The sequence below is a fragment of the Lepidochelys kempii genome, chromosome 1, assembly GCF_965140285.1.
Source record: "Lepidochelys kempii isolate rLepKem1 chromosome 1, rLepKem1.hap1, whole genome shotgun sequence".
Lineage (NCBI taxonomy): Eukaryota > Metazoa > Chordata > Testudines > Cheloniidae > Lepidochelys > Lepidochelys kempii.
In genome coordinates this window covers 264,332,903-264,358,921 of record NC_136380.1, presented here as the reverse complement: position 1 = coordinate 264,358,921, position 26,019 = coordinate 264,332,903, and the positions used below count along the sequence as shown (strand labels likewise).

The window sequence follows — 26,019 nt, the reverse complement described above, 5'->3', positions numbered from 1 at the left end:
AAAGGCCCCTTTTCCTGAAAGTGGTAGAGAGATGTGGTGCTCAGTGACTCACTCAGACATCACCACACCCTACGCAGGGTCATTTATTTGTTTGTTTGAGTGCATTGTATCTTTGACCACATTTGTAACTATAGATTTTTAAAAAAAAAATGGTAACCAGAAGTCCGTTTTTGTAAACAGATGTTGTTTGGGTGCCTCCTATTACTCATCTGGATTCGTGTCATTCCTTTTCCAGGCTGTGGTCTCTGTACTGTGCTCTGAGTCAGTCAGAACTCCACAAGAGATTTCTTTGAGTTGCTGGTTTCCTCCCAGTGACTCTTGACTTGCTGCCAAGCAGGGCGTAGTTTATACATTTTTTTTCTTTAAAGCGAGACTGATTAATAGAAACTCCTTTAAAACACAGGGAAAAGACACCACCCCATCGCACCTCCTGACACAGCAGCAGAGGAAACTTACAACTCCGGCAGGCAGGGCACTCCCTCCACTACAGCTCTGCACATCAAGAAGACAGGACTAAGGCAAAGCAAGCTCCTTCTTCTAAAGGTGCCAGAACCAGCCCCACTCCAGGGTAAGATCTCTTCACAAAATCCTCTGCAACTGCTTTCTCCATTCAGTATCTCCCATTCCTTTGGTCTAAAGCTGTCTTTCCCTTTTCCCTTATTTCCATGGTTCTCTATATCTCTGAGTGAGACTCACTAATGGCAGACATTTATGCCTTTATATTGTGCTTTGAAATCCAGCCACAGATAGGGCTGAGGCACCAACAGAAGGCACTACAAGGTCTGACTGCAACTGCACACTGCTTGCTAAGGTAACTCTATTCTTGACTTGAGGGTGTGAGAGACACACAGCGGAACTGTCTGCAGTGTGGAGTAAGGGAGATGCCACTTTTTTTTTTCTTTTTTTTTGCAATGACACATTTGCAAACTTCGAAGTTCAGTGCAGGTCTCTTTGAAATCAGTCCTGCTAATTCAGATTTACACCAGCTCAACTCAGATCAGAAGCTGGCCTTTGGTTTTTTCAGATGTCCCTCATGCTTTTGTGCGTGTGTCAAAGCTCTCCCATTTTATTAGTGGTTTGCAAGTCACTGGTTTAACAAAATAATTAAAACTTAAGTCTTTGATGGCAAAAGAGTTGGCACAGCTCAAATCAGAGCTGGGAGGGTGCTTCTCAGAATCCAAGCTAGTGAGACTGAAGCTGACCAGAAGGTCTAACCAAAGACATATGAACAATGCGATTGCATGTTACGCCTTCTTGGCAGCCAAATCCCTGGGGTTGGGAGTGATGAGAATAAAAGGAAGGCAGACGAGAGAAGTGCTGAAAGCAATAGGAGAGCTACATGAGAAAAGTGGAGGGGATAAATGAGTGGTGGGAGCCTATTGGTGGGAAGTAGAGCATTGCAGAAACTGGCAAATTTCTCACTCAACCCTCCTCCCACACGAAATGCCTTTCCCCAGCAATTCTTTCGTTTCCCCTAAATATATTTCAGATCAGCCCTGCTCCCATTTAATTCTCAGCCTGTCTGCAGGTAGTAGGAGTTTAGCCTGTTGCTGTGCACACTTGCAGCTGTTGCCTTCCAGCCAAGGGGCAACTGCATTTCAGTGGTGGGAGAAGTGACCAAGACAGAGAGAGGCTCTAGAGCTCTTACAGAGCCTTCTGGGTGAAAGGCACTTTTGGGAGTGAAAGCAGTTTTTTTGGTACGGTTAATACTAAAATACATTTAGAAGAGCTGGGGGAAGAAAACAATGGCTGAGCAGCCTTTTGCTGGAAGGCACTGGTACTCTCTATTAAGGCACTTGTGAGACTGGCTTTGTCCAGGCGTGCCCTGTTGCAACATCTCTGTCATGAGGAGAGAGTTTCTTTTTCTGAATACACACAGCGAAGGGCACGGGACGTGATGTGCCTGAGGAGATGGGGCCAGGTTCATCCTTGGGATAGTGCCACTGGCCCATTAGGCGTCACCCTCAGCAATCTGAGATGTTTGCCAAAAAGGGTTTCCAATCTGCCAGACTCACCCTCCTCCTTCCACCCAAACTCTTTGCACAAATACCTGGGAAGTGGGGCAGGTAAGCACTGAGACTGCAAAGAGGTTTTTCCTGTGCTTAAACACAAATGATTTCCCTAGAACATGACAATGCAGAGCAGCCCCGCTCAAAGATACACAACTACGCACCGCTGGAGTGATGGCCCAAAAATAGTGTAGTAATGCCACTTCATGCTGTCGTGTCTTGGGTCATTATTATTACTTCTACTACTGTAATGCCTGGAAACCTTAACCAATATTGGGGGTCCCTGTGTGCTAAGCACCAGACACACTCAGTGCCTGCCCCAAAGAGCTTGCAGTCTAAACAGACCAAGGGAGGCAGGAAAACAAAAGGGATATTGCCCATGGTCACAGGCAGAGCTAGGACTAGAACCCAGGTCTCCTAAGTGCCAGCCTGGCTGTGCACCCTTTGAACAACAGTGCTTCTTATAGGAGACCATTTAAAGTGAGGGAGGAACAAATCCTGCTTGTTTTACTTGTGCAGGCAGTCCTGTTGGAGACATCTCGGCCTTGATTGTCCTGCAGGCATTTTGTGCAGTTTCTATATGACAGCAGCACATTAGGTGTGTCTGACTGGGGAACAGCCTGTACCTTTTGTTCATCCAATTTCAAAACTCATAAGGAGGGGGATTGAGCCCCTCCCATGGAAAAACCTGAGGGAAGTGGGCCAGGGATTGTGGGCCCCACAGAGAATCCTCTGGCTCTGGGGGAGTGGGGCACAGTGCCACAGGGGTGGCTGACACCTCCTCTCTCCCTCTCTGGGCAGCGAAAGCTGTGCACGAAAGGCCCTCTCTGCTTGTGTAGCACCCACAGGGTGCATCTTCGGGGCCTTCAACTCATTCCATTCTTAAGTGATACAAGGGCATGACAATAAAGTACGGTAGCCATCTGCAGCCTTGCAATGGAGCGTGGGCTCTGTCTAGAAAGCTTGAAAACAGACCCAATTCCAGGAAATGAAAAGTAGCGGATTGGCTGCTTTGGTATTTCGAGAGAGGCCCCCGAGGCAGGGAACTTGGGGGTATGCCGGGACAGCAGCTGGGAGGATGCTTCCCTGCACAGGTAGACAGATGAGCTCTGCTCAAGCTAGCGTGGTACAAATAGCAGTGTGGCCGCAGCAGTAGCTTGGGCCAGCCATGCGGGGGTCCGGCAGGATTGTACTCAGGGGGCTAGGTCGAGCTGCCACCTGTGTTGCTTCTGCAACGCGGTTATTTTTAGCGCGCTGGCTTGAACACAGCTAGTGCGTCTGCCTACCCATGCTGGGAAGCCGCCTCCAGCTGCCGTGTAACATACATTTGGCTAAACTGACTCAGCATAGGGGAATTCAGACCTAAAGGTGTCCTTTACTTTGTCCATAAGCCTGCTGTATGACCCCCGGGCAGCACGGCATGGCAGACAGCCAGAACCTTCCTCAATATGTGTGCCTGAATTTCCCCACACTGAAGGCAGGTGATCTCTGCACTAACACTGCTTCCCCTCCTCTGCCAGAGGATGCCATGTCGGCTTGAGGCCATGTGTCACACGTCCCCTGTACAATGGCAGATTTCCAATCCTGCCCTGAATTCCCTCTGCCTGCTGGGCAGAAGCTGTCATCACACCGAGCACTGTACCTGGCACGCAATGCGCTGAGGAACCGGAATGGGCGTCCACGTAGGTGGTCCTCCTCCCGCCAGATTGGGCAGCACTAACACTTTCTCAACAGTAGACACATTCGCTTTTATGTCAGTGTCACCTGCCACCTGAACAGCAGCAGAAGAAAGGGCAGCTCCGTGCTCAGAGAATTTCATTCCTACTTCCCTTCTTGCTTCTCTTCTCCGGCAAAAAGGCTAATTAACGTAAGGCGGATCACAGGAACTCGTCTTCCTACTTTCCCAGCATAGCAGCGGCCTGAGAGCAGGAGGGATGAAGGGCGGAGATACTTTGCCTTCTCCAGCCCAAGGGGGGGGTTCACTTCCCATCCCAACATTTGAAGATGGGCGTCCTAATTTTTCAAGGATCTTTCCTGCAAGCCAAGTGCTCACAGAGACAAACAAGGGGGCACGGAATGGGTTTGGAGGCGTCTTCTTCCAACATATCACTACCCTGCCTGCTCATGTGAAGTTCCCTGCAGAGCACAGAGCATTCCAAGACACCTCTTTTCTCATAATGCTTGCTGCTCCGAGACTACCTTCGGTAGGATGACCAGATGTCCCAATTTTATAGGGACAGTCCCGATTTTTGGGTCTTTTTCTTATATAGGCTCCTATTACCCCTCAGCCCCATCCCGATTTTTCACATTTGCTGTCTGGTCACCCTAACCTTCAGAAGGAGCAGCTGGATGGGACTGCAGTTGCTGGCAGGATTTCTATAAATCTTAGAGGGTTGTTTTGAAAAGTGCCTCATAGAGTCATGATGTTTAAGGCCAGAAGGCAGCACTGGATTTAGCCTGACCCCCCTGTATATCACCTGCTCACTAAACCTAAAAACAAAATTAGACCAAAATATTACAGTCCACAAGAGACTAGACTATTGTGTGCCACAGGCAGGGAATAGGAGAGACCCAGGTGCATCAATCCTCAAGGCCCCTGAAATGATTAAGTGAGATCTACTCCTGGCAAGTGACCCACACTCACATGCCACAGAGGAATGCGAAAAATGCCACAGGTCACTACCAATCTGACTTGGGGAAAAATCCCTTCCCAACACTGCATGTGGAGATCAGTTATACCCTGAGCATGTGAGCAACCAACCAAGTGCCTGAGAGAGAGAGAATGCTTGGTGCCACCTCAGAGGCCTGGGCCACCCTGCCCAGTGTCCCATCTCCAGCCTGGGCTATCCCTGATGCTTGAGAGGAAGGAGGCAAAAAAAAAAAAAACACCCCAAATCCATAACCCTCCCAGAATACACTGGGGCAGGAGGGTGGGGGTGGTAGGAAAATCCCTTCCTGACCCATGCTGGAGACCGGCTGAAACCCTGAAGCATGAGCTTTAGAAACATAAGACATAAACGCAACTGCTATAGCAGCCAACATGCAAAATGCTAACCTCCATGATGCACTTGAAAAATCCTCCCCAAAGCTGCAGCCTCATCTACACTGCCCCTCTTGAACAGGTTGCAGCATCACAGCGGAGCAGAGGGCATTCTGAGAGCAGCTTTCCCACTAATGCCAAGTGTGGCCTGCTCTATTCTGTTTCATTTTCATGATAGAGAAGGCCTTAAGGCCAGGCGAAGAGGATTCAATCTCCTCCGCTCCCCACCTGCCCTGAACCAATCCCCCCTTGAAGGAGGGATCCTGCTTGTCAAGATGAAGTTTGGGGTATAGGATTTACCCACCAAATAGGAAACACAGTGTCTGCAGCAGGGGAGGTAAGAGTTCCACAGTGAGAGTCTAATAACTCAGTCTAAGGGCATGAACCATGACATTCCTGGGCTACATGCAAAAATCAGTGGACCATGCTTGCTGAAACACGTTGCTTCATTTTGCCGCCAAATCAGTCGGGAGGTTTCCATCATCCAGCTGGCCACCCCTTGTTTTCCTTTCAAGCCATGGTTATAGCTCCTGGGAAGCCATCCTGGTGATTATTTTGGTGCTGTGTGGACACACCTTCTGATTAGAGGGTGCACAAGGCAAGTGCCTTTCCTTCCCCAAATTGCTCGCTCAGGCCAAAGTCTGCTTGGACGTTATTAACTTTGGAGTCCAACATCCGAGCACTTGTCATCACTGAGTAATGTCTGAGCTGTGTCCCTCTTAAGAGATAGACTACGCCTCGTGGAAGGGAGAGTGAGCAATCAGGACAAGGGGACTGAAGTGCAGAACACTCATGGGTGAGGGATAAAAAAAACACAAGCAGACCAAGAGTTTGCTAAGGTGTGGCCGCCCTCTTTGGAAATCACACATGTTGCTGAAGTAAGCCATTTTACTGTTAGGATTTTGCACCAAAGACCTAGGAGCAGAGCAGTTGCCATGCCTCATCAGATGTCAGGAATTCTTTCCCGAGCCTTGTGGAAATCAGTTTACACCCTGTAATAGGAGATCTAATTACCCTTGTGATAAATAACGGTGCGCGCTATTATTGTTTGTAACTCCCAACCCTCTTACAGTCCAATAGGATTTATGACCTCTTGCCGCAGTGAAGAGCCCAGGCTAAGTGCACTTTGCAAAAAGAAGTAATGCACTTTAATTTGCTCTAAACTAACTAGCCATTCATTTCACCATGTCCCCCTTCATCTCATATTATGGGATGACATTACAAGAAAGAGGGCTATTGAACAGTTTGCACTTTAGCCAGGTCAATCTTTTCTTAGCTGGTTTTCAGACTCAACAGCTCTTTGGGAGCACCATGTCTATGCCGGCACATAGGGGGCAGGTTTATTGTTGACACAGTAGGTCAGTGGCTTTCACCCTTTTTTCATCTGCAGACCCCTCAAACGTTTCAAATGGAGGTGCGGGACCCCCTTTGGAAATCTCAGACAGAATCTGCGCACCCGCCCGGGGTCAGCCGTTCACACATTGAAAACCGTGGTTCTATGATACCAACAACCTTTCGCAGACCCCTTAGACATATTCTGTGCAGAAGAAGATTAAGATTTACTGAGGCTCTTGGCACAAAGGACATTTAGGCCCCCCTATGCCCTAGAGGCCCAGGGGCACCAGAACTGCAGGGAACAGGGGGCCCATGCCCCCGCACTTTTAAAAGTCGGAGGGCCATGCCCGCCCACTTTTTAACATGGGCATAGTAGCATGGGCAGGCATGGAGCGGGGGTGGCAGGGGCTGTCCACTTCTACCCAGGTTCCAGTGCTCCTGCAGGGGCCCCCAAATTGCCTGGGGCACATGTGTTAATCCGCCACTAAGTCTGTGGACCCCCAGGGGTTTACAGATCATTGGTTGAAAACCACTGCTGTAGGGGAAAAGGAGAGGTCGTCTGACCATGAACCAGGATTCTCTCTTGCTCACTCTCTCAATTCAGTTTCTCTAAAGAAAAGTTTCACAAATATATTCCCTCCTATGTCAGCTCTTTCTTTCTTTCTTTCTTTCTTTCTTTCTTTCTTTCTTTCTTTCGGAACAACAATTGGCGGGAAAGGCACAGCAGCAGGGTGCTTTGCTAACCATCCCCCTTCAGTTAAAGGCCACATGGAGTCAGAATAGTGTTCAGGCAGGTTTCATGTTCAGGCTTTTGATAGCAGTGTACTGTATTATAACTTTAAAGGACAGTTTAATGGGATCATGATTGTAAACCAGTTTTTACAATATGTGCACTAACACACACATGCACATGCAGCCAAACTCAGATACACACAAACAGATAAATATGTGCACACAAAAATAAAACAAACACAAACGCGAGCAGGTAAGCTCACAGACATACCCACAGAGAAGATACACGCACATGCAAACACAAGCAGACTCACAGAGACACATGCACAGAAATAAACATGCATACACACACACACAAATCACACCCACACACCTGCAGCCTCCAGCCCATCGACCAGACACGTCTAAGCATGCTCTTTTCTCTCCCTGTTCCTTTTTATTAATTCACTGCGCGTTCCAGGCCCTCCCAAACATTGTACATTTTTAATTAACCAGTTTTAGGAATAGAAATCCTGAGACTCTTAACATGGCGAGATGTGTATGCTCCCTCCCTCACTTCCTGAACTCCCCCGAAGTACCAGCATGGAGGGTCTTATAATTACTATTCACTAAGCCACTGAAACATTTCTGTGGCTCCCGTTTACTCTAGTTTCCCCTTACCCTCTCCCTGGCCTCTCTCCTTCCCTTTTTAGGCACTCAGCCCCTCCCTTTCTCCCTACAGTAGTTTTCTCCAGGGGAGGCTGTTGGCAGCTTGTTAGACCTCAGGCAGCTCTCTCTTCCCCTCCCTCCTACCAAGAGAGCTTCGGTGTTTCTATTGAGGCTGTCACATGAGTTGGCGCTCCAGGGCTTTTCTTCCTGAGAAAATGCCAATTTCTCAGTGCTTCCCTTCAGTGCTGAGAGGTTCACTCACTCTTAAATGAATCATAGACATCACAGAGGAAAAACCCTGTCAGATCATCTTTTCCAGTCTTCCTAGTGCAGGACTGTTCCCTACAGTTGTTCTCCAGGGCTTTGTCCAGTCCAGTTACAAGTGACTCAAGCGATGAGTCTTCTACCACTTCCCTTGTGAGACTACTCCACAGCATAACAGTCCTCACTCACTACTAGAAAATGTTTTCCAATCCCTAGCCAAAACATTCTGTTTGCTGAATTTCAGCCCATTACTCTCAGCTATAGCCCCTGGGGCTACCCTGTGCAATTCCTCTCTTTCCTTTACGTTTACACCCATCAGATACTTGGCGGTGGTTGGCATATCCCCGCTAGTTATTGTAAAGACCAAGCTGTGCACCTAGTAAGGCCTTTTAATCCCACCCCTTAAATCAAAGACTCCAAAAGCACATGTACACACGCACAGACTCCCAAGAGCTCTCTGTGCAGGGAGATCTGACAAATTCCCCCCAGCTTTATAAAAGGCACCTGCTTTTCAAACTGAGTCAGGCTGGTGAATCAAGAGCAGAAGCTACCAAGGCTTTGTACCATGCTGCCTGCGCATAATAACACACAGACCCTGTGTCAGCACGGCCTCTGGCCTCACTTGGGTCTGAAACGAGAAGCAGTCCATAGGGGAAAATGGAATGTTTCACCTTTGTAATCTGTAGGGCCACCAACTCTCTGGTATTGGTTCTGTGGGAAAAACAATAAAGTCACAATGGCAGGATGATCTTTGCATCTTTGTATTATGACAATTGAGTCCATCCATTGTGAGACAGCAGGCTCGCATCACAGGGCCTGACAAAACTGCGATGGCCCCTGGCGTGCTCAGAGAATGTATCTATGGAAGGCAAGCCTGTGGAACGGTTCTACGAATTTGTGATAGGTGATGCATTGTCCTGAGCCACTTGGTCGTGGTGATACCATAAGTAGCATTGCCCATTGCAGGTTTGCTTTATTGCCCTGGTGATTTGCTGGTGCCAGAGCTGTTAGTTTGTACCAGCTGTAGGGTGGCACATCCAGTATTTTTCTCTTCTGTTGTAGCCTTCATACTCTTCACTTTCAAGCTCAGTGGTTTGAGCACTGGCCTGCTAAACCCAGGGTTGTGAGTTCTATCCTTGAGGGGGCCATTTGGGATCTGGGGCAAAAATTGGGGATTGGCCCTGCTTTGAACAGGGGGTTGGACTAGATGACCTCCTGAGGTCCCTTCCAACCCTGGTATTCTATGATTCTATGATCCTGGCCCTAATTAGGGCCATTGGCTCTGTTATCTGTCCTGCTGGTCTGCACTAATTCTAAGGTGGCAACTAGCACAGGTTGAAAATTTTCCATCCGAACTATTTTGCCAGAAAGTTGGGTTTGAACTAAATGATTTTTTCCCCCTGAAAAGTATATGCTCTCTGTAGATGACTTTTTGCGGGTGGGGATATTGGGGGGGGGAATCAAATATGGTGGTCTTCCTGCCTTCAACTGTAGTGTAGCAGTGCTGCATGCCATGAACCAACCACTGTGCTCTCCCCAGAAGAAGCTGCATTCCAGCAGATGGATGGACAGTGTTTGTAAAAGCAATGTAGGATCCTTCATGATGACAAGTGCTATAGGAATGTAAGCTGTTGTTCTTCATTATTAGCACTTCTGTGCCTTGATAGCATTCTCTCCAACCATGATCTCGGGGGGGACCAGGGAAGAGGGGAGAATCTCAAGCTACCATCACCAGTACTAAGTCTCTCTTCCATTTCAAGCCATCCAAGGTGAATACCAGGCAGATGAGCTCACGTCCTCTCCTCTCCTCAAGTCTGGCATCTTTCAGTAACTGTTCTACCCATTCACCTTGGCCCAGGGACTGATTTCCCATCATAAAGGTCTGCAGGAGGCTGCCACAGGGCTTACTGAGCATTCCACAGGCCCTGGTTCCTGGACATGACACCTACCTGGGTTGCGAGATGCAGACCTGGAAAGGACAGGCTACACTGAGCAATTGCAGGGTTAAGTAACTGCAGGTTTGCATTCTTTGGAGTGAGTCAATGGAAAAACTGGCAACTCCAGGATGGTTGGGATTGAACTACAGTCCAATAAAAGCCTGATAGACTCCAATTCCAGCTACAATTAGATTGAGGAAAGGAGGAGAAAGGATATGCACCTGACATGTGCTGCTGCTCCAGCAATGTGACCCCACCCGGCTAATGAGAACACAGGCCTCACTCCTGCAGAACCACCAAGGCACTTTCTATTGTGCCTTAATGAGAAGAAAAGCACATGTAGCCCAGTCAGAAATAGAAAAGGCCAATTATCTTGCTCTCTCCTATCCCTGAGTTTACATGGGATTATTATCTACTGTGTATTCAATGGGCAAAAGCGTCAATGAACGGAGAGGGTGGTCATGCTTTTCCTCAGAAAGACTCAAAGCTACGAATGGATATCCCCTGAGGAGCTCACGTTAGGTAGCATGCATAGTGAAAGTGGCCATGGGAATTAGTAATGCCAAAAGTGACCTATCTAGGGCTGATCTTGAGCAGCATGCTAGATGTGAGTAGAACTGGTCAGAAAAAGAAAATGCACAGCAAACAAAAAACAAAAATTCCAAAATCAATTTATGTTTGGTTGTTTTGTTGGTGGTGGTTTTTGGGGGTTGGTTTGGTTTGGTTTGGTTGGTTGTTTTTTTAAAAATTTTGGGTGGACCATTTTTATAGCAGAAAGGTACATTTCAGTTATTTTCCATTTTCATAAATAAAGAAACATTTAAAAATGAATGTTCTGGTCAGCTTGGTCAGGCGAGGATTTTTAAAAATCATTTCTGTTTTTTTTTAAAAAATGTCCATTAACAATTATAAATTTAAAAAACATTTTCCCCCAAATATTTTAATTTTTTAACATGGCATTTTCCAATGCAAAATGTTTTCTGTTTGAAAAAAATGTGAAGACCTCGAGTTATGAGCTTCCTATGTGATATGGTGGTTAAGAAAGCCAGTGTGGTTTGGCTGACCGTACACAGATACCTCTCCTCAGGGAGCAGGGAAGCTATGATTTCTCACAGCCTATATGCACGGGTGAGTCCATGTTCTCTTTAGTCAACTCAGTTTCAGAACCAAAGCACAGGGGATTCAGATGACAGATTATTAAAGGTGCTGGAGGAATCCAGTTGGAGCCTGGTTTCAGCAACAGAAGTGCTGAACACCCAACAGCAGCCACAGCATTCAGTGAGAGGTGTGAGTGTTCCTCACCTCTGAAAATCCTGAAGTATAAGGAGTTTTCTAGGGTAATCCAAGGGATAAAAGCAAGCCAGGACAAAGAGACGCAGAATATCAGGAACCATTTTCTACTAGTCAGATCTGTTAGGCCGTGGAAGAACTTCCCAAGAGAAGAGGTGGAAGCCTCATTGGTTGAGACCTTGCAAACTGGACAGGACAAAACACAGATATTTACAGTGAAGAACAATCCTGCATGGCACAGAAGTCACTTCTTTCTCCACTTTCTGTAATTCTGGGAATTCCTGTTGGTTATTAATTAGTGCTGGTTTTGGACAAATGGTAAGCAAGTGGGAAAGCTTGGCAGCCCCACAAGGTGTGGGAAAATAGTATTTGAACTGTGATGATACAACCCAGTAATCTCTAAAATCAGCTCTGACACACACAAGGCTTCAATTAGGCAAAAGGGAAGGAGGGGAAAGGTGGAGTCAATGAGTAACATATGCCATTTGGGTGACTCTACAAAGCCTTTCTGTATGACAGACGTTAGTACAAATGATAACTGCAGTATTATATTGCATTGTCACTGCTCCACATCCAGAAAGCTACAGCTGGATTCCTTGCCTGACTCACCTGGCCCAGAACAGCTGCAAATATAAAGCAGGTGTTTGACACTGCTGTCACCTAGCAATGAGAGGGAGGGCAGGAAATTAATTTAGCCCCTTTGTTTAACCCCCTACATTTTCAGGTGCAGTCTTCTCCTGGACAGAGAAGATAGACTAAAGGACCCAACAGGCCTTTGCTGTCTCTAATTTCTGTTTCAGAGTAGCAGCCATGTTAGTCTGTATTCGCAAAAAGAAAAGGAGTACTTGTGGCACCTTAGAGACTAATCAATTTATTTGAGCATAAGCTTTCGTGAGCTACAGCTCACTTCATTGGATGCATCCGATGAAGTGAGCTGTAGCTCACGAAAGCTTATGCTCAAATAAATTGGTTAGTCTCTAAGGTGCCACAAGTACTCCTTTTTTCTAATTTCTGTGACTCTAATTACAAAATACTGATAAGCATCCTGCCAGTAGGTGAGATTTGAAAACCTAATGCTTTCCACTTGCCAGTTCTGTGCAGGGGGCGTGAATCTGTTGTCAATATCAGGCCTCTGGCTCCTGAGATTTCATAATCGCAGAAAAGAAAACAGTACCCTTGGTTAAATGGCACCATCAGAACCCACCAAGGCTAGTTCCTAAAATCTCACTTCTCTTTAAATTAAATATTCATCAGTGACAAGGAACACCACATGAATTCAAGTCCTGCTGCACGTAGGGGAATAATGCAAAGGAATCAGATGCGTTACTCGTGAAGGGTGTCTTAATGCAGTAATATGCTGAGCAGATTTCCTTCAATTTACAAGGAAATCAAGAGTAGTCCTCACTACAAACCAATGCTTGGGATTTTTTTTATGGAAACTGCAACAATTTCCATTTTAGGAATAAAGGATCTGAGCAAAGCATTGACTCCAGTTCTTCTTCTTAGTGTATGTGCAATGTGCCTCAGGTGGCACATGACCAGGATTCATCATTGAATTTGGTCCACTGGTTGGATCATTAGCTTCCCCAGCCTGGGCCAGGTACTCACAGCGACCGCAACATGAATGCTGATCCATGCCCCGCAATGACTCCAGTTATCCCATCTTCCACCATACCCGATCCAACCATTGAGCCACTAAGTACAGTAGTCTATTTTCTCCCCCTCTAGAACAGCCCAGTGATTCATCTATGCTGGTATTTTCAATTAACATAATGGATCACACCACCGGCATGCTTCGTCCTGTAGTCCACTCCACCAGTGCCCAATACCTGACATGTCAGAGGAAGACAAATCTCCACCCCAGCCGACTCATGATACACCAGACCAACTGGATAACACTGTATTGTCAGGTGTGGGGGATGAGGAAAAGGAAATCCTTCCTGACGTCCACGGCCCCAGTGGGCAAGTAGTTCAATTTCCTGGCATGTGGGACTGGAGTATATCACTTTACCCTTCACAGCACCTAACCTTATTCATGGTCAGACATATATTCAGCCTATTTTTAAAAACTACCCACAGTATCTTCAAAACCCTGCATTGCATTTCCTGTAAGACTGGCTACAGTGGCTACAGCTTCTCTCTAATTACTCTGAGTGATTTGCTGGGATGTGGGGGGTGTTGCCGGTATTTTTAGATGTAATTTTTCAGCACTAGGCCAATGTTTCTGGGGTGGGTTTTGAACAAACCTGGTTACTTTCTTGCATGTAAATACTGGTTTATTGTAACAAAGTTCTTGGTTCCAGTACCCACCTTTATTTTCTTCTCCACTACTTTTTTCCCTCAGAATCATCTGCATTTGAGACCTTCCCCCGCACCGCACACACACAGACTAAGAAGCCAAGATGTTGGTGCTATTGGCTGGTATTTTTGTGGTCCACATTGCCACCGTGGTCATGCTGTTTGTATCCACCATTGCCAACGTAAGTAATTCTGCTTCTGAACAAGACTGTGTTGTTGTAGCCATGTCGATCTCTGTGTAAGCGTGAAAGCTTGTCTCTCTCACTAATGGACGCTGAAGATATTACCTCACCCATTTTGTCTCTCTAAACAAGACAGGCAGCAGACACTGAACGCTCAACCCTTCCACAGTTATAACCCCACATACCTTTGAAAGGTTCCGCTGTAGGAATGCCAGCCTATAGAGTTTGGGAGTAGGGCACCCTCTTTCAGTGAACAATAATGTGCAAAGGCGCTGTTCAGAAAACATAACGAGCCTGATGCACTGCTCTGTGACTCCAATTTTAAGCTGAGGTAACTCCCTTGAAATAAATGGATCTCTGAAAAAAAAATCAAGCCTCTTTAATTTAAATGCCACCCTAAAAACAGAAAAGTTCCTCGTCCTGAACTCAAACAAACACAGGCAGCCTCACAGTGATGTTTCCACTCCCATAACTTTGTAGTAGGAACCACCGGTACACGCCCCATTCAAGAACTAGTTGAGCAAGTAAGATTAATGGAGGATAGTTTTGAGCTGAAATTTATCATCCCATCTGCCAGACAGTCTCATTAAATGGCATCTCATTTAAAAGAAAAATCAAAGAGCGTTTGGATAATATGTTATCTGATTGGCTGAATCAGTTTTAGATTCTTCCGGACACATTAGTGCCACCCAAGTCCAAGGAATAGGTATAGTAAGTTGGTCAAATTCTGCCCTCAGATACCTTCATGCAATGTCACTGAAGTCAGCGGGGCTGTGTGAATACCACAGGGGGCATATTTTCTCACATGCTCACAGATCATTGATCTTCTGTGACATTAAAATCATAAGTCAAAATTAAGAGAGTATCACAAAACCTGGGAGAAAAGATTTGTTATATAATACATGCAATTCATCTTCTGCCAGGCTAGAAGGAATTGGCTGCAGAAGGTTCATACACTGAAAATTCCCCAGATTCCACAGAGCATGTGATCCAACAGCACATACATACAACACAAAAAGGCCAAGTGTTGCTGGGGACTCCTGACTGTAAATTGTTGGGCCAATGGCCAAGTAACTCACAGCAGTGTGAATACCAAAAGATTTGCAGGGGAGAGTTTCTTGAGATGGAAAGAGCTGGTAAAAATCCCACTCGGTGTCAAGATGCTGCTGTCTAGGTATTTATTCCCAACAACATGCTCTTGCTCACCAAGTCAAAAAGGAAAACCAACAATTCTTATCGGCGTGAAGATAAAAGGCTTGTTAAGGAACAAATGCTGTCACATCCGTGCAAACCAGTGGTACATTATGTTCCATATCCTTCCCTAACAGCAGAAACCAATTCTTCATCTAGCCAAGCAGCCTACTGGGAAAGCCTACTGCTCCATCTTGTTGGGTATACTGTCTCCAATAATTGTTCCTTCATTGTTCAAAAGAAAGCACAAACTCCATATTGGAACTCAGTGTGCAATCTTGTGCCACAAGCAGAAATTTCTTCCTGATACCGCCAGCTAAAGAGCTTAGATGCTGAAGGAAGCGTATGCCCCCCTCTCTTAGTAATTGTATCCTTTCCAGTGCCACTGCAGATTGTTATTTATATAGCGTTAACACCTAGAGGCCTCAGCAAGGTTGGGGCCTTGCTGCGCTAGGCCCTGTACAGACATATAGTAAAATGACAGCCCCCGGCCCCAAAAGCTTATAAAGACAGATGCTATTTTTAGTTAGACAAATGGTCTTGTTTGTATACTATACTCCAAAATGAATCCCTCCTCCCCAGTCCTCTTTACAGCAGAAGGGAGGCAAAGGGGCAGGCCAACATCTTTCTAGTGGCCAGCCCAGCTCCATTTTAAACTTCATAGAAATACACATGAAGAACTCTCCTGTCTTTCAGAGACTTCACCTGCACAAGCAGCAATGCAAACATTTGGAGCAGTTCCTGTGCCTTAGTTTATGCTGCCCCCTTGTGGCAGCCTCTGTCTGAAAATTATTCCACAGCCTCCAAATCACATTTAAGGGGCTGCCTTGAAACCCGACAACAGGAGGCAAGAATTAGAACTAAAATGCTCAAGAAACCCCAGTGAACTCTCAGTTTATCCTGCACTCTGATGGTCTAGAGAAGTCTGGCACAGCAGACCTAGATGGGAATAGACTGCCCCGCCTAGTAGATTTTCGAGACAAAGAACTACAGCCAAAAGAGGGGCTAGGAGCTCTAATGAGAGGCTATTGCACACATTTTAAAAATTGTGCAAACATATTCAGAGTGTAGAGCCCCCCAAAGGAGGTCACCATAACAATGACAAACTCAAAGCTTCAGCTTTACTGTGACACTCCTGCCACATCATGGCTTCCAGCTAATTGCCACCTTCAGTCACGGAGTGTCCACACATTCTGATTCACATAGGACACCTCCATTTGTGAGTGTGGTGTCCTGCACACCCCATTTGCAGGACATTGAAACTGCTTTCAAATGCTTTCAAAGCCAACACAGCAGCAGCATGTCTAAGCACCCACAGTGCAGATGACCAACTGGAAAAGGCTGTGCACAAAAGGGGTAAAAAGAGTCCTTCTTTGTCCTCTGCCGACAATCTTTTTGTACCCCCAAAGCATATGTGTTTTATTCTTATTATCTTAGCTGCTTTAGCTAAAAATACTTACCAGTGTCTATGAAATTATCCAGTCCTTTTCAAAATTCATCCAATATTCCTCCAGTGACCTCGTGTGACGGAGAGTTTCACCAGTTTAGTATTTCAATTTTCTATTTGTTCTAAGTGTACTGCCCTTTAATGTAATTGAGTGGCCCCTTATTGTCACTTTACAGGGCAGGACAAAAAGGAACCTAAGAGCAATTTTCACTATAGTTTTGTAATTGAGTTCCCCACCACCACCAACTCTTCTATCTAGACTAAATATCTCAAGTCTTTCAAATCTCTTATCCCAGACAACTTTAGATCTTTGTGAGTTCCATGCACATGGTAAAGGTTTTATCTCTACACAAGCTTCCAGCAATCATTGTCCCTCTTAGGCCCAGATCAGCTGAGAGGCTGGAGCAATCATTGTCAGAATGGTCAAGAGCAACAACATTGCCACGACTGTTTTGTTCCATTTCAGGTCTGGATGGCAGGTACCTCTCCCAGGGGAGCAAACTCAACAGGACTCTGGCTAAACTGCATTGCTGGGAAATGCAGTCAGATTACATTTGCTGAAGGGGATATGCGTAAGAGACATTTTTTTTAGGTCTTGATACGACCTGTATAGTTTGAAGGATTACAGTACATTGTGATATTGATAGTGTCTTAACATACTTTTTCCCCTCCCCCCCCACCGCCTCTGTATTGCCAGCTTCCCTCAAAGCAGTGCAAGCCTTCATGATCCTGGCTATCATCTTCTCCTTCGTCTCACTGGTCATGTTTGTGGTGCAGCTCTTCACCATGGAGAAAGGGAAACGCTTCTATATCACTGGAGCCAGCATGCTGCTTTGCTGTAAGTCTAGTCTCTCTGCAGCAGGGTGCTAAAAGGGTTAAACATGCATGTGTGTGCGCGCGTGTGTAACACACACCCCTTTCCCTCCCCCTCCCCTGTGCAGCAGCAAGTGGAGCCACCAGTCAAGTGACCTTGGAGGCCAGGCGAGCTGGGCGCTGCACCCCACGGGGAGAGGCAGGAGCCATAGCTGGGCCCTGCAGGGAGGGGGCGCTGCTTTTCGGGAGGGGAGACTGAGGATAAGCGGGAGGCCATGGCTCAAGCTGTTTGAGGTCATCTGAACCTTAAATTGCACCTCCCTACTATCAACATATACAGCTTTTTTGAGGGGGGGGGGAAGGGAATGCCCCCCCACACCTTCCCCAAAGTTGGCCCATGCTTATAGAGCTGGTTGAAAAGTGTCCATCAAAATTTTTTCAACAAAAAATGGCTGTTTCCTAAAAGGAATTTTTTGTTGAATGTTTTCATTTGAAGCTTTCCAGTGTTATTCCGAAGAACTGGAAATCAAAACGTTTTTAGTAAAAAAAAATTCAATTTAAAAAAACCTGATTTGGGGGGCTGAGGGATGAGGGAAGGAACCGAAACATTTTCTGTTTTTCATTAAAAAAAATAATAAACAGAAAATTTCCATTAATATTTTTGAAAAAAAAATCAAAATGATTAAATGTCTTTTGGAAATACTTACCATTTTCAAACTAGCTCTTATACACACTCACAAATCTATTAGTTCAACCATCCCCACTGCTGCACCAGTGGAATTCCATTGGAATGAATGGAAGATGCAAGCATACACTTGCTGGCATGGTTTTGTCCATTGTCTGTAAACTGCTTTGGTATCCCTCCCTCTGGATTCAATGGGCCCTATCAAAGTGTCTGAAGGTTTTATCATTGACTCCACCGTGGGACGGGTTGTTCTCCACAGCATAAACCAAACAGTCCCAGAGCATCTTGCTCCACCCCACAGTGGCTCTGATGTAAAATTCAAAATGGCTGTTTCAGGAAAGCAGTCACTGCTTTGGTTATTCACAACGCATGGTCTTGAACACAACAGGGTCTTTCCAAGAAAGAAAGAACAGGGATGGCAGATAATGTTTTCAAACTGTCAACACCATCAGGCAGTGAGAGGAGAAGTCATAGAATCATAGAATATCAGGGTTGGAAGGGACCCCAGAAGGTCATCTAGTCCAACCCCCTGCTCAAAGCAGGACCAATTCCCAGTTAAATCATCCCAGCCAGGGCTTTGTCAAGCCTGACCTTAAAAACCTCTAAGGAAGGAGATTCTACCACCTCCCTAGGTAACGCATTCCAGTGTTTCACCACCCTCTTACTGAAAAAGTTTTTCCTAATATCCAATCTAAACCTCCCCCACTGCAACTTGAGACCATTACTCCTCGTTCTGTCATCTGCTACCATTGAGAACAGTCTAGAGCCAAGTCCTCTTGTCCTGCTCTGCCCATCCTAATTACTATTGCCTTTTTGAGAAGGAGGGCATCACACATTTACCTAAAGGTTAGATGTATGAGGCAATATAATTCTCCACTTCAGATTACAGTTTGGTTTCTTGCTCCAGGCAGTTATCCATACCAGCGCCCACCTACCGTTTGTGAATCGTAAACAGAAGGTGATCTCACCCAAACCCATTAAAGTAATGAGAGATTCTTCATTGACTTCATTGCCTTTGGATCAGACTCTGACTATATGAAAGGGGGAGAGTACAAGTCAAATATAATAGTGTTTAATTCTCCAGAGCTCCCCACTGGTTACAAATAGATTCCCAATATAAGCGCTGCTCTTGGGGTCCAAGGGTCGATACAGATCACAGTCTTCAATTGGAAGTCCTTACTGGAAGGGAGGAAGGGGGAAAGGAAATGTGTTTAGAGGAAGCAGGTTGTTTGACTTGTTATTGGTTTTACACCTGAGAGTGATTAGAACAGTCAGTCGATAAAGGATCACTGTCAAGGTTGGCAAGCCCAAAAATGCCATCCACTTCCCCCCACTTCAATCTGTTTTCAGTGCATGCAATATGTTTATGTGGTTTTGTAATTATATATATATATATATATATATATATATATATATGAAAAGCCTGTGCCAGTAGCCTCAGTGCTCATGAAAAACCCTACAACAGCAAACCCCAGTGTTAATGTACGAGCAAACAACAAACAAGTGTGTGCAGCCCCACTCGTGAGTGATCTGCCCAAATGCACACTAGCGTGTACAGCTTCAGTACTTGTAAGGGAGCCGACACTAACACACCAGAATCTAAATTTGTGCACCATTCCCGACAACTCTGGAATCCGAGTAGCTCCGGTATGCAACCGTGGCCTATCTCCTTCCAGTAACAAACCAGGACATACTGACCCGCTGCTCACAAGAAACCCTCTGATAAAAAATTAGCATAAAGTGCTCAGTGCTCATGAGCAGCCCTACAGCAATAAATGGGACATCAGCTTCATAGAGCACATGCCACAATATCACTGCAGTACCTGAGATGTCCTGCAAAGATTAAAGTTTTCCAACATCTTCCAATTCTTTCTTCCCTCTCCTCCCCCTACAGGGCTGTTCATTTTGATTGCAGTCTCCATCTACACAGCCCGATTTCCACACTACTTCACAGAGCCTCAAGACCATCATGGCTACTCCTTCATATTGGCCTGGATCTGCTTTTGCTTCAGCTTCATCATTGGCGTCCTCTACCTTGTCCTTAGAAAGAAATAAGGAGTAAAAGGGTCAGGGGGAGGGTTAGAAATTGGGGATGGGGAGGATGAGGAGTCATTCAGCTGGAAGAACCGTTTGGCCAATAACACAAAAAAACACCCACCACAAATGAATCCACCAAAGAGTGAGAAACAGCTCCTCCAATCCAGCCAGCACCTCCTTGATCCTTGGGCCCTAAAGTTACAGACGAACCGCCTCGTCACTGGACTCTGCTCTCCTTCCTCGCAAAGTCAGGCTGTGCCTTCAGGAACCCCCAGACTCGACATCACCGACTCGGCGGCACCTCAAGGAAATGAGTGCTGCATCCTACTTCCTCCCCTCTCTCCTCCCTATGTCTCTTTAGCCTGCATTGTGTGCGGGGTAGTGAGGGATAAGACTTTTTTGCCCCGGAGAACAATGGGACAGGCTTTTTGTTACATTTTTAGAAGCGTTAAAGACATTAGATCTGGAAACAGCCAACTAGACTAAATTCAAGTTTTTAAAAATATCATAACTACAAATTCATTGCCATCCTGTTTCCTACTTTAGAAAGAGACTAATTCCCATGAATAAATCGGGGAGTGAGGTGGAGGGAGAGAAGGAAGCATATAAGAATGGAGGGGAGGAGCCAGGGAAGGAAGGAGGCAGGCAATGATCCTAGTAACAGAGGATGCAGTTATAACTCAGTGGTACATACCCCAGAGTGTCATCTGGGGGTGTTTCTCCACTATAGTTGGCTGTGTAGCTCTCTAACACAGCAGCATAATGAAGATCTCAGGAAGTCCCTATGAAGCCATAAACAGGCAGATTTGTGATGCATGTGCTCTATAAGCCATGGGACTAAAGGGACTTTGCAATCTGATCACTGAGGCAGCCTGCTTAGGCTTGTGGGAGCTCACTGTTGAAACACTGAATTAGGTTTTTATAACTGCCTGTACTTAATAGATTTTCCCCCCTCCTTGGAAAAACAGCACAAGATGGGGCATTAATCACTGACCCCACAGTGACATTGTCAGTCACCTCAAACTAAAAAGACATTTGATGGCAGAAGAAATAAGGCCTAGTAGTTAGAGTGGAAAAAATCTGAGAGTTAGGAATCCAGCATTCTGTTCCCAACTCTGTCACTTAACCTATTTGTGCCTATATTCTTCCATTTGTAAAATGATGTTCATTATACCTACCTCCCAGGGGTGCTGAGAGGCTTTGTTAGTTAATGCCTATACAATGAAATCCCCACACGAAAGGCTGTATGGAAAAAAATAGCATTGTCGTGTCATAATTGCAGGAATAGAGTTACTGTCTGCATCAGAGTATCCAATCCAAACATTTCTGTCCCTTTGAAAAGCTTAAATAGCAAGTGGAGATTGTTGGTGGTAAGAGGTCAGGACTCACTGTGGTTAGGCCCACAAACTAAAGTTAGGTGGCAACAAAAAATTCATGGGTGCAGGGGTAGCATGAACAGTATTTTCTCTCATACTTTCTCTGTTACAGTCTCTTTCCATATAGACTTTGTTAATTCGGTAGACATATTCTAGTACTGTACTTTGCTGTTTCTTTGACAGAGTGAGTGTTTATTTCTATACAGTCATTGTAAATATTTTGATACAAATGTTTCTAGCTTTAAGGATACAAAATACAATTTAATTCCCTTTATTTTACACATTTTTGCCTTTTTTAAAAAAAGTATTTGAGACTGTGAATGAAGGTGTTGCTCTTCCCGCCAAACCAAAGTTCACTCTGCTATGATGCTGCCATACTGCTACATGGCTGCTGGTGCAGATGATAGGGTTTCCCTTTGGGTGTGAGCCAGGCTATTGTTTCAGGTTTTCTGCAACTCGGGCAAACGTCATTGCAATTGGCTATGGTTGGTTCCCATTTTCAAGCTTTCTTCACAGCTATGAGAACTAGAAACTTAGATGTACCAAAGCTGAGATTCTGATACAGTCCCATGGCTCCAGAAGCTCAGGCCCAAGGCAGGAGCCCATAGTGTCTGTGCCTCAGTCTCACTCTGGGCATGAGTAGGACCCAGTTCCAACATCAGCATCGTAAAGATTTACTGTGTACATCTTTATTTGGGAGATGCACAAGATGACTGACTGGAACCGTTTTTCCACCTTCAGCTTCTATGATTTAATGCCTGGACAGGTCTAGAACGTGAGATCAGAACTCAAGTGCCAATGGCATTTCCTGGCCTCAGCAAACCTGGGATGTGATTTTCTGAGGTGCTAAGCATCCTTTGCTCCCTAGCTTGCATGATCAGGCCCATGGGTAGCCATCTTGGTAGAAAGTGTTGCCAACCAAATAAGCCACACAGTTAGAGTGGTACATATTCACAGATGGGACCTTAGAGAAATCAGCTATAATAGTGTGGGACTTCTACGCCACAAGTATAAACTGGCTGAAACATCACAATGGGATATGGGAACCAACTGGAAGGAATACTTGCACTGTGACCAGATGTACAGGGGCTTTCCTCACTCCCTGAAGAGCGGTGTCTCACCCCCAAGGCATGCCTGGGAGGAGGCCTTGCCAACCCAGCTCAGGAGGTTCTCCTAGCTGTGAGCTAATTCCGTGCTAGGGTTGCAAACCCTCCCGGTTTCTCCAGGAATCTCCTGGAATTGGGCTCTATCTCCCAGAGGCTACTGCAGCCAAAGCGGGAGATTTTAGGCTGGAAACTGTGGCCACTGGGAGCTGCGGGGACAGTGCCTGTAGGCAGGGGCAGTGCGTGGAGTCCCCTGCCCTGCCCCCCAGAGGCCATAAGGACATGCCGGCCGCTTCTGGGAGCGGTGCGGGGCCAGAGCAGGTAGGGAGCCTGCCTTAGCCCCGCTGCACCGCCAACCAGGAGCTGCCCGAGGTAAGCTCAGCCCAGCTGGAGCCCGCACCCCTCACCCCCTCCCGTACCCCTAAGCCCCTGCCAGAGCCTGCACCCCACACCTCTTCCTGCACCCCAACCCCCTGACCCAGCCCTGAGTCCCCTCCTGGAGTCAGCACTCCAAACCCCCTCCTGCACCCAAACCCCTCCCAGAGCCCACACTATCACTCGTCTGCACCCCAATACTCTGCCCCAGCCCTAAGTCCCCTCCTGAACCCAAACTCCCTCCCAGAGCTTGCACCCCACACCTCCTCCTGCACCCCAACCCCCTGCTCCAGACCAGTGAAAATGAGTGAGGGTGGGGGAGAGCGAGCGATGGGGGAGGGGGGATGGAGTGAGCGGAGTGGGGCCTCGGGGAAGGGGCAGGGCGGGGGAGGGGTAAGGATGTTTGGGTTTGTGTGATTAGACAGTTGGCAACCCTATGTGCAAATCAACCTGTTTAGGCTCAACACCTTTAAAAGGAGAGGGCAGTTGGTCCCAGAGGAGGGGGAGAGACTGTCAGGGTGTTGTGCTGCCTAGCAGACTGGAGAGGGGGCTATTCTGTTTGGTTTGTATCTCTGTATTTACTGCTTGGAACAGGGCAGGAACTGAATGTAGCTGGAGACTTTCCCTAGTTGGTGCCAGTTTGGGTTAAACCAAAATCCCTGCAATTTAACCAAACCCAATCTCTGTTCCAAACACCTGAGACTCTCATCTGGTGAACCGTCATCATTTTGCCTCTGGTCCTGCTACATTAGGTAATGAAGAGCCACAGAGTCACCGAGGACACTAGGTAAGTATAATACATCTTGTAAGAGTCACAGATATATGAACACCCTAAAAAAAGGGAGCTAAAAAGGTGAGATGCAACCAGTATTACATGCAGTCCGAAAAAAGCATCCTTTATCAAATGGGAATCAATGCCCAAGAGAGGTTAATACACGGGAACACAAACTTTGGCTGGTAAGGCACTAATCCAAAGCCTGTTGAAAGTCTTTCTATTGATTTCAGTGTGCTTTGGTTCAGGCCTTAAAAGGGCGAAGAAGAGAACTGGCCCTCAACAGTTTAGGCTTGAAATTAGACAAAGGTTTCTGACCATCAGAGCAGTGAAGTTCTGGAACAGCCTTCTAAGGGGAGCCATGGGGACAAAAAACCTAACAGGTTTCAAGAGTGAGCTTGATAAGTTTTTGGAGGCGATGGTATGATGAGACTGCCTAGAATGGCATTAGCTAATCTGTAACTGCTAATAGCAAATATCTCCAACAGCCAGAGATGGGGCATTAGATGGGAAGAGCTCTGATTTACTACAGTGAATTTTTTCCCAGAAGTTTGGCTGGTGGGTCTCGCTGAAATGCTCAGGCTCTAACTGATTGCCATATCTGAGGTTGTTAAGGAATTTTCCACCATGTCAGACTGGCAGAGACCCGGGTAGGGGGGAGGTTGCCTTTCTCTACAGCATGGGGCACAGTTCATTTGCTGGCTTGAACTAGAGTAAATGGTGGATTCTCTGTAACTTGAAGTCTTTAAATTAAAATTTGAGGACTTCAGTAACTCAGCCAGAGGTTATAGGTCTATTATACGAGTGGGTGGGTGAGGTTCTGTGGCCTACGAGTGCAGGAGGTCAGACTAGGTGATCATGATGGTCTCTTCTGGCCTTAAATTCTGAGTCTATAATTTAATATCTCGAGTTGGTCATCAGTTCTTTATTTGATGCCCCTACCTCCTAGCAATGCCTGACCTCTACTGCCTGCAAACAGGAGCGGCAAGTTGTATGGGCCCGTGGAGCATCCCTGCCTCTCCCCTGCAGCTCCATGCTGCCTCCACTCTGCTGGCTCCCAGCATCAACAGCCCCCACCCACTAGTGCCAGGGCAGGCTGCCCCTGCCCCTGCCCCTGCCCTTCCGCCTAGGACCCTTCCCTTTCCAGCAGGACCTTCCACCAGCACAGCCCCCGCCCCACAGTCACCGGTCCTGCCCCACACTGGGCAAGAGATAGCCCCATCCTCCACCCCCAGCCAGGCTACAGTGAGGGGCAGCAGCAGGGGAGGAGGCGCACATGTGATGGCAGTCCCCCCCCACTCCCGGCACCCATCACAGGGGAGGCAAGGGGGCTTCCTGGACATGAGAAGGGCCCTAGGAGGACGTGCAGTGACAGTGGTGCAAGGTGAGTGTGCCGCTAGGGGGGCAGGGGGAGAGGTGGGCCCCTCCCCCAGAGCTCTCTGCTGCCAGTGGGGAGAGAGCTGTGGGGAATCCTCCTCTCCGGCCCCAGCCCTGGGGCAGCCTGCCTGCACCCCAACCTCCTCATCCCCAGCACCACCCCCAGAGCCCTCACATTTTTACATTATTTAAATATATACAAATTGGCTTACAAGGCAGGTGTGTGTCTGTGTGGGAGGGGTGGGGGTAGGACTTGGACCTGTTCTGGGCAGCACCAAACATTATACAAACCTGCCGCCCCTGCCTGCAGAGTGTGTGCCTGGGGTGTGTTCCTTATCTCTGCAGTGAGGCTCCTCGTTACCCTTATTCAAATCTGATGCAAAATACTCATTTAGGTGTTGGGCCATGCCTAGATTACCTCCACCCCATCCTCAGTGCTTAGCTGTGCCACTTCTTCTTTCCTTGTTTTCTTTTTATTTATATGGCTATAGAACCTTTTACTATTGGTTTTAATTTCTATTGCAAGGTCCAACTCTGCTTGGCTTTTGGCAGTTCTCGCTTTTCCCCCTACACTTTCTGACCTCCACTCAGTAGTTTTCCTTGCTGATCCATCTCATCTTCCATTCCTTGTAGACTTTCTGCTTTCTCTTAATAACCTGTTTGAGATGCTTGTTCATCCAGTTTGGACTGCAACACTTCCCTATAAATATTTTCCTCTTGCTTGGGATGTAGGCTTCAGATTACTTTAAGTCAAAGCTGCAAAAACAAAGTACAGTAACTCCTCACTTAGCGTCATCCTGGTTAACGTGTTTTTTGTTGTTACGTTGCTGATCAATTAGAGAACCTGCTCGTTTAAAGTTGCGCAAGGCTCCCTTATAACATCGTTTGGCAGCTGCCTGCTTTGTCCACTGCTTGCAGAAAGAGCAGCCCATTGCAGCTAGCTGGTGGGGGCTTGGAACCAGGATGGACCAGCAGCCCCTCTAAGTTCCCTGTGCGGCAGCTGCCCAGCAGGCTATCAATTGCTGGGCAGTTCAGCTGTCCCTCCCCCTTCTGCCGTGTGCTGGGCTCCTGCCCTCTGCCTTGGAGTTGCTCCCGGGAGCCTCCTGCT

General features: G+C 46.8%; 1 protein-coding gene across 1 annotated transcript; it reads left to right on the top strand.

Moving 5' to 3' along the window:
- The first annotated feature begins 386 nt into the window (after window positions 1–386).
- EMP1 (epithelial membrane protein 1) lies at window positions 387–21,563 on the top strand. The gene is made up of 5 exons (XM_073327321.2): window positions 387–568; window positions 13,600–13,735; window positions 16,840–16,945; window positions 17,071–17,211; window positions 19,766–21,563. The coding sequence occupies exons 2-5, from the start codon at window positions 13,658–13,660 to the stop codon at window positions 19,924–19,926; spliced, it is 486 nt and encodes a 161-aa protein (XP_073183422.1). The 5' UTR covers window positions 387–568; window positions 13,600–13,657; the 3' UTR covers window positions 19,927–21,563.
- The last annotated feature ends 4,456 nt before the right edge of the window (window positions 21,564–26,019 follow it).

Coding starts and splice junctions, on each gene's coding strand:
- EMP1 (XM_073327321.2), top strand. CDS start 13,658: ATGTTGGTGCTATTGGCTGGTATTTTTGTGGTCCACATTGCCACCGTG. Junction 16,946..17,070: donor ATTTGCTGAAGGGGATATGC/GTAAGAGACATT, acceptor CTGTATTGCCAG/CTTCCCTCAAAGCAGTGCAA. Junction 17,212..19,765: donor AGCCAGCATGCTGCTTTGCT/GTAAGTCTAGTC, acceptor CTCCCCCTACAG/GGCTGTTCATTTTGATTGCA.